Source organism: Solea senegalensis, linkage group LG11 (assembly GCF_019176455.1).
Source record: "Solea senegalensis isolate Sse05_10M linkage group LG11, IFAPA_SoseM_1, whole genome shotgun sequence".
Taxonomy (NCBI): Eukaryota; Metazoa; Chordata; class Actinopteri; order Pleuronectiformes; family Soleidae; genus Solea; species Solea senegalensis.
The window spans coordinates 8,764,552-8,773,676 of NC_058031.1; the positions used below are offsets into that span (position 1 = coordinate 8,764,552).

The window sequence follows — 9,125 nt, forward strand, 5'->3', positions numbered from 1 at the left end:
CTTACAATTTAACAAACACAACTGGAGTCGAACCCTAAATAATAAAACCTGTTTTTGTCCAATTTCTGCTGTGAAAAATGTCTATTACACCAGGCTTCAGCATTAAAATCATTGATATCTTTTTAATATACAAGACTAACTTTCACTCGCATGATTCCAATGATCACAGAATTTGACAGATATAACTTTTGCACAGAACGGTACACTGGCTATCTCTCAACAACCAAAACCACTGACTCAAAATAAAGACTTTACTTTTCTGCCCCCCCAAGAAGCGGTGTTAAAACTGCTGCATTCAATCCTAAAAGAAGCAACAACAAAAGAGCCTGTCAGGGTAATACTTCCTGACAACCAAAGATAGACAAAAACAACACCATAAACACCCAACATCAAACAAACACAGCAAAAAAGGCACAGATGCTTTCAGAAAATGTGAAGCGTGTGAAATGAATGTGCCCATATAGCCAGGCAAAATGTGGACGTGCAATTACTCACATAGATAAAATAATACTACGTTCAAAAATTGCCAAGTGATGATATTGATTCCACTTGTGTGACACATTAGCCTTATAAAGTCTTAACAAATAATCACATCGCATTCAGAGGAGCAAATTACAGCCAGTCTTTTGTTACTCGGCTGTAAAGGGCTGATCAAATCGTCCCGCTCTATCATCTTGTATTTCTATCCCACACACACACACACACACACACACAAAAAGAGTTGAACAAAGACAAGATAAAAGCCTCGAGTGTACCGAGAAATCAAAACTCACTTAAGATGTCAATAGTGTCACAGCGTAAAATGATGCTTGCATTGGAAAACAAATCCATATCAATACTTTACCAATCAGTTAATTTCATTAAGGCATTCAATGCCATTTACTCCTGGGACTACAAATTGTGTGTAAACAAAGCAAAGGTCAAAAATGTATTGTTGAACTGAGTGACAGATTGCATCTGTGGGTGTGCAGTTTGAAAAACAGTTTGCACTCAGTGGCTGTCTCAACAATTTATAGCCACCTCTAATGGGTGAAATTAACTGGAATACTAAATTCACTTAGGGCCATTTGACGTTTTCACACCATTTAAAGTACCAGCTCTTTTTCTTTAATAAGTAATGGTCATTTGTGAACCAGTTCTGGTTGTTGTCCTCCCATCACCTGGCGCTCTCTGGATCTGTTTATGTCCAGAAGAAACGCATCATAACTTACGATTTCTTTAAGCAGCTGTGAGTGGAAATTGCTTTTTGTGGAGACATTTATGACCCTATTCAAAGGCAGACATCTCAAACACAGGAAGGAAGGAACTGAGAAGTGCCATACAGTATCAAGAGCTTTAAAACTCCTGCTAGGTTTCTAAAAAAAAAAAAAAAAGAGGTTAAAACTGGAGCAAACTTAAGATTTATGGAGATACTTCAAAAAGGGAATTACAATTAATATTAAAGAATTAATTGTGACCAATCACATCTAATTACTATTTTGTATTATTATTCACCCAAAATGCAACATGCACAAAATAAATCACAAATGTATGATTGTAATGGTTCAAGGACTCTCTTCAAGTAGATCACTAAAGATGTTGAAGCCCATAGAAAAATCACTCAACTCAGCCATGATGTCACATATGGACAGGGGAAGGGGGTGGTCTCTCCTCCTCAAGAGTGCTCAGGATTAGGGCCTGGAAGTCTGTTAGATAATAGATCAAAGAGTTACACCAGAGAGCACTTCTTACTTTTCCCACATGACGTTCATCTTCACACATAAAGGAATTTCAGGAGCTTTTTTTTTTCTTTTCCCTACAACTCCACCTGAAGATCAGGCGACAGACTTTGGCTCTGAAATCGCAAACAATGTTCAAAAGGGTCACTAGTGACAGCAAGCACAGATCTTTGGTGTGATTAGAATACAAATGTGGGAGCACTTATCAAGAGCATAATTTATCCCAGACCAGACCCAAAAACAAAGTAGAAGTTGTTTTTTATGTTGCAGAGGCTTTGAATAATTATTATCTGCAAATAAAAACTAAGCCTACTAATTTACTTTTATGGCTAGGTAGTGTGTTCGTACCTTAGGCTAAATGTTTTCCTATATTTCCATTATTCATGTCATGTCTTGGCTATCCAAATGCTAGCTGCAGTGTCATATCAGAAGGGAATGACAAGGAAAATAAGTAGATTTGTCAAAATTGTTAACCCGATAGCTGGAAATAATTAGCTAGAAAAACACATACATTTCTTACATATTCTAAATTAGCAAAAAGTCAAAGTACAAGGCTAAATCCACCAGCTAACTAGATTAGCATAGGTTTTAATCACACCAACGTGTAACAGTAAAAACTAAGAAACAAGTGTAAGTCTGGTTTCTCCAACATTGAGCCTACTGGCACTCTTTAAATTTACCTTTTACACAACTTACATGTTTAAAATTGAATTTTGAAGGGATACAGCAGGTATTTTCACAGCTAGGTAGGGTGGTGTTCATCGTACCTTTATCCCTTTCCCTCTATTTCCAGTATTCATGTCATGGGTATCCAAATTAAACATTAGCATAAAATCTAAATCCTAGGTATCTCTATTATGCTTGAGTAAATGTATTTTACAATCCATGAGTGTAGAAAACACAGAGTAAAAGACTATTTATTAAACTGAACATGAAGTAAAAGATGATACCAAATACATCATACTGGTCTAGTGTTTAGCACATCTTTAAAATGCAGTTATGGGTTTTAACATTCCCCTTTCTGAAACCCAAACCAGCTCTGAGGTGAAACTTTACTGCAGGTAAACAACTAAATCGGAGTTTGCGGCCATGCTGAGCCACAAAATGCAGAAGCCTGCATCAGGAGAGACATTTGCGCCGAGGAAAGAGCGAGAAATCAATGGTCAACTGTTCACAGGAGACTCTCAGTCAGATACAGCATTCACTTTCTGAAAATACTAAGTGCTGAAGTAAGGGTAGCAAAAAAAAAGCCTGAATAATGGATGGCCACAAGCAAAACAGGCACTTTGTTGAAAAATCTATTGGTGGACCAACTTGGCTTTTAAAACGTAAGACCTTGATGTACAATTGATTACTTTGGAGATTCTCAATGAGGTTTAGGGGAAGAAAGAAAATGTATACACTGCATGGTGAATGTGTAGAATAAAGACTGCAACAATCCTGTTTCAGAGTAAACATCAACTTTTACTCTTACTGCTCTGCTGCCACCTTATGGACAACCAGGAGAAAACATGGCACAAAGAAATTCAATTTCAAGTTGTGTCCATTTGTGGCTTATGTCTTTCGTTTCACTTCAGAATTAATTTGAGGATGTTTGGCAAGAATAAATCATTTATATTCTGGTGCCGGCAAAATTAGTGTATAAAACTACATTTTTATATTCAAAACCTTTTCAGTGTTAAACATGACGACTCTGGATCGAACAAATGTGCTATGACAACAAATCATTCTAAATAATGCGCAAACTAAAACACTGCTCCACTGTTACTTGGTTAACATTTAAACTGCTGGAGACAAAACACTGTAACTATGTTAATGACCTGCACAAACATAACCTTTATAACCTTACTGGCAAACAAATAGCTTATGATGGAGTTACAATCTTTTTATTTTCAGAAACACACACCGAACTATTCCCTCACAGTGGGATGTCATCCAGTTTGTGTGAATCCGGGTAAAGTGTGTTAGGAGAGAGCTGTTCTATTGTACTCTGCTGTGGATGAGTGGACACAATCAGTGGAACGCCATGGATGACCACATTCCCGCTGCCCACGCCAATGTTTGGCATCAGTAATGCACTTTCCTCAGATGGTAAGGCACCCTCCTCAACTGAAACTGATCCTCCTGTTTCAGACATGTCCTCTGGTGGACCACATGCCATATCAGGTGGTGTCACTGTGGTCACCCTGGCTGTGTTCCCTTCAGTCAACACTGTAACCTCTGTGCCACCCTCCTGGATCAAGGCGTTGAGGCCTTCCAGCTCGGAGCAGGTGGTGATGAAAGTTTGTGTGCTGCTGCTGGAGTCCTGAGTGGTTATAGCCGTCTGCAGCAAGGCCTGGTGGAGCGGGTTGTGAGCATCTTCGGGACTGAGCTGCGTCAAGAGGACAGCTTGTGGTTCAAGGGTAGGGTCAGCCGTGTGGGACGACCCGAGGTGTTGCAGGGGAGTTAGTAGGCTGACCTGCTGGATCATGGAGTTCACTATCATGTCCTGGTTTTCTGGGCTTAGAAGGACCATGTTGGTCTTGCTATGATTGGGCACACCTGCTGATATTAAGGGGTTCTGCTGGGCCAAAGGATGTGATACTATAATTTTGAGCTGTGCATTGCTGCAAGGAGCCATCGAGTCAGATGGAATAGGAACTTGAAGCTGGGTGTTACTCTGTGACATTGTAACAGGAACCAAGTTGACAGTTTTGGTTAGGACAGGGAGCTGGAGTTGCAAAATTTTCTCTCTATGCTGCTTCTTGTGGCTCCGCAGGGAGTCTTCCCTGACAAAAGAAGCACTACATGAGTCGCAGCAGAAAACTCGAGCTGCATCTAGCTTGGCCCGATATCGGGAGCTGACAGGTTTTGGAGAGTCAACTCCTCCACTTTTACTTCTGCTACTTTTCCCACTGCTGCATTTTTCGGGCCTTTCTGACTGGCACTTCTTTCTGTGAATCACAAGGTTGCTCCGCTGCTTGGAGGCAAAGTTGCAGAAGTCACATTTAAAAGGACGCTCCTCTGAGTGGATCCTCTCGTGGACTTTGAGCGCCCCCTTGCTGGAGCAGGAGTAAGTGCACTTGGAACACTGAATGGGCTGAATGGGCTGATGCTCTCGCGAGTGCTGCCGCAGTGCAGTCTTGTTGGAGCATTTGAAATCACAGTGCACGCACTGGAAGGAGTTCTCTGTGCCATGTTTGAGCTGAATGTGAGATTTCAGGTTGCCCTTCATGGCACAGCGGTAATCACAAAAGTCACATTTGTAGGGCTTTTCACCGGAGTGAATCCGGATGTGCCTCTTTAGGTCAGAGTTGATTTTGAACTTTGCATCACACTGGTGGCACTGGAATGGTGCATCCCCTTTGCAAAAATAAAACAAAATGCATAAATACAGCTGTAAACGGCAGTGATTTTCTTCGTCAGAGCAATTGGATGTGGCATATTATTGGCATAGGATTTGCCCACATAGGGATTTGGACCTTGACCTATTTTTGGCCACTTGCTGGATTGTGGGGACACCGTTTCCCTGTGTATATCAGAGTGAGAGATATCTGTGGTAGAACAAAACCTTTCAGACCTGTATTTTCTGTGTCTACAGCATTTTTCAAGGAATCATCATTGAATCTTTTCTATCACAACCCGGGTTGTTCATTTCTTTATATAGCATTTCTGTCATTTATAAGAGTAAACCTGTTCTTTTAGTGTATTGTCAGCATTTATACATAGTTCAAATACTCAATTGTTTTGGTTTGCTATGTAAAGGCAACATTTCTTAATAATGTCTGTTGGGTTTTAATTTTGTTTTTGGTGACTGAATGTAAAAATAACTTTTCTTAATTAATCATTTTATGAACATGGCGCCTTAATTTATTCATTCATTTGCTTGGGTTCACTGATGTCAGGAAGGCTAAGTGTGACCTTTTGAGTGGGTAACATTAATTTTACATTTTACAGGCTATATACTGCAAGTTAAGAGTAGGTTATGACAAATATAATGTTGTTTTTACTTTTAATATGGGTTTCATAAAGAAGCTTTGATAATCTGTCTGTCTGCCATGACATGTTGATGTCATTATAGTACCACAATTCTTTTCCATTACAATATAATACCAATTGAATATTTCTCATTTAGACAGTAACTTTCTGGCAATGATTAAATTTACATTCAGAAATAATCCTGCACTTCATGGATATTTATAAAATTATTGAAATTAAATTATTGAAAGAAAACAGGGCACTCAATGGTTACCCAGTTTTATATTAAACTGTGACCCCAGATTGTGAAAAAAAAAAGATTTGACAAGTGACTTGTCAAAATGCAATGACTAATTTAATGAGAATCAGATGAGCAATCTCACCTTCACATTACTTACATTTTTAGAGCAGAGGGTCCATGGAGCAAAAATGCAGAGTACTCTTAACTCCAAGACAAGCTGCTGTTTAGATAGCTTTAAAAACTTTAAAATGATTAGTATAGTGCCATTTGAAGTCAGTGAGTGCTGAATGGCTGAGTAGTAGTAACTATTTGCTTATTTTGGCTATTTTTGTGCACCAGTTTTGAAAAAGAAGGGACATGATCATCGAGGAGCAATACTTCTTGGACCCCCTAATGACAAATCTGTCATCTACCAAACAAGGATTGGGGAGAATTCAAGGTTTTTGGGTCCTTACCAGTGTGGGAACGGAGGTGCACAGTGAGCTGGCTGGAGTTGCGGCTAGCATAAGGACAGATCTGGCATTTAAACGGCCGTTCATCATAGTGGATACGGAGGTGCTTCTTTAGACTGCTGCTGTCTGCTGCTGCATAGGGACAGTGTTTACACTTGTGCGGCTTCTCGCCTGTGTGTAAGCGACTGTGCATGTTGAGCTTGTCCCGCCGGCCAAATCGCTTGTGGCACAGCTCACATTCAAATGGCTTCTCACCTGGATGATGGATGGTCAGAACAACTTGTGTCTAAATCTAGTCAAGAGCATGAGAGCATCACGTGTAGGGTAGGGTAAGCTGACTTACCGGTGTGGGTTTTGAGATGCCGCTCCATGTCTTTTTGGCCATATTGTGTTTTAAAAGTGCAACCTGTAGAGAGTGCAACAAAAGAAAACATGATTTGTGTGTGAAGTCTGGTAACTTGTAACTATGACCAGTAGAAGTCTTAGGCCACTATTGTTCTTTTAGCAATACTATAATAAACATACAGTATAATTATTTCTAAATTACTTTATTGGAACACATGCAGAAAACACAGGAAACATGTGTGCAGCTTAGTGTTTAGTGTGAGCTAAACTTAGACTTGAACAAAAGCACAACCCTGGCTCAATGTTATTGGTAAAACCTCCCACTATGTCATGTCGAAACATACAGTATATGCGGTGAAAGGTTTATTAAAGACATTGAACAAGACTCAAATGTTGTTTGAGGTAAACTCATTGACAGCTTGCTAACATATAAGACCAACTTTCAGCCAAATGCCAATGATCACAGAATTTGACAGCTATAAAAACAACAAAGCTAATGGTGCCCGGAGCCTTGTGCACAGTACTGTTCAGTTCTCACTGCTTGGCAGCTGAAAGGCAGGAATGTGTTACAGTCATAAACAGTGAAAAGCACCTACCCGAGAAACAGCAGCTGTGTCTCTTTGAAGTCAGGGTAGGTTTTAATTTTCTGGAAGGTGTTTTCTGTGCTTTGGTCATGATCTTTTTGACACCTCTCATGACACAGGTCTGGTAGGTTTCCTCGAAAATGAACTCTGTGTTGGAATCTGAGGAGAAAATGAGCACAGCTGGGTGCACAGAACCAGCAAAAAGCACATCAGGTCTGCATGCAAACGATTCCCAACCAGGCCAGATTTACTGTGTTTTTACCTTTGAGAGCTGCAGTAGTGACTGATGGGTCAGCGGTGTGTAAGGCACAGCCATTTTGCTTGTGGGCGAGAAAGACCTCAAAATTATTGTACTGCTGTTTGCAGAAGCCACAGATGTGGATGTCTGGGCTCACCTCCACCACCAGTGAGTGTCCTGCAGCGTCGTCAGAAAACAAAAAAGTAACACACCATGGTTATTAATAGAAAGCTGTGTGACGCTGGTGTGAAATCTCACTGTTTTCATTTACCTTCGTTGGTGTTTGTTGTCATTTTCGAGCTAGTATTGCTGTGGGTCTACTCATCGTCTGGCTCCTCTAAAACATTCACAAAGTTCACCACGGTATAAAATACGACCCTGCTCTGCTGAACGTGGAGCCAGAATAAATAATCCATATTAAAAAATGAGAAATATAACGCGGTTAATCTGCCATTGTCGACGACTTGTTTACGCGGTGCTAACGCGGGTGGGCTTTACGACATGCTCTACGGGGTTTACGGCAGCGGGAAAGGCATGCGTTTCTGTCGCCCCCTGGTGACGTCATGCGCTGCTTTTAATGTAGTGGGAAAACCCTACATTGCTATTTTTATTCAGCTGGATTTGGGCATGGGGGTGTTTTCACATGCACAGAAAAGGACATACTGGGAACAATTTCCACAAGAACTGCACCAATACACTGATTGCATAGGTGCATATTCATTTGAAATGTAACATTTATTTTCCCTCAATAATAATATAGTATTTTTTTTCCCATAATACATACACCTTGATTTAATGTTTGTATGTTCTGCTCTGGAAATGTATATGTTTATTTTATCAACATTTTAATTTCATCCAACTTTTACAGGCTGGATATTTTTTTTTAGTAAGTAAGTAACCATACTTTTGAAGAACTTCATATAAACACTCTAATTTGTTTTTGTGCAGGAGGCTGCACATCATTGAGTCTGTTCTGTCAGAGATATCACCCTGTTAAATAAAAGAGATATTTTTTGGGGGGGGTGAACTGTTGTTTTTCTCTTCTCCTCTCTTTATAATATTGCAGGTTGTCTGCCCTAATATGCAAAGTGCCTTGAGATAATGTGTGTTTTGTGATTTGGCGCTGTACAAATAAAACATTATTTGAGTAATAAAGATCAACTTATACCCTTTAAAACAACTTTCTAACTTTACTCAACTTATTAGATACACACAAACAACGGAATAGTTACAAGGTTCATTGTTTAATAATAAATGTAATGGAATTTATTATAACATTTGGAATTTACGAGCATCTGAACGCATCATTGAAGCTGTTGTAAAGAGTGGTTCTGATTGGCGGAAATAGATTTTTTTTAAAAAAACAATAACAGAAAAACACGTCATTTGAAAACGTATTTACGTTAAATTGTTATTTGATCATCTAAAAAAGGAGAAAACACACCAAAGCGAACTGTAATACGTAAATTCAGACATTTATCTCAGAGAAATAAAATTGAGCAAAGCAGTCTTCTTTGGCTTTCAACATGGACTGAGTAAAAATCATGTCTGCCACCTGTCGAACAGGAAGTCTCACAACGACAACAGACT

General features: G+C 39.6%; 1 protein-coding gene across 2 annotated transcripts; it reads right to left on the minus strand.

Moving 5' to 3' along the window:
- Positions 1 to 2,604: 2,604 nt before the first annotated feature.
- zfp64 (zinc finger protein 64 homolog (mouse)) lies at positions 2,605 to 8,078 on the minus strand. 2 transcript variants are annotated; one of them, XM_044038828.1, is made up of 6 exons: positions 7,807 to 8,078; positions 7,560 to 7,712; positions 7,310 to 7,456; positions 6,712 to 6,774; positions 6,372 to 6,623; positions 2,605 to 5,060 (listed from the first exon to the last, which is right to left on the minus strand). In XM_044038828.1, exons 1-6 carry the CDS (start codon positions 7,826 to 7,828, stop codon positions 3,637 to 3,639), a joined length of 2,061 nt encoding a protein of 686 aa, XP_043894763.1. In that variant the 5' UTR covers positions 7,829 to 8,078; the 3' UTR covers positions 2,605 to 3,636. The 2 variants fall into 2 exon arrangements, with proteins under 2 accessions (XP_043894763.1, XP_043894762.1); XM_044038827.1 differs by having other exon boundaries at positions 7,310 to 7,477.
- Positions 8,079 to 9,125: the final 1,047 nt, after the last annotated feature.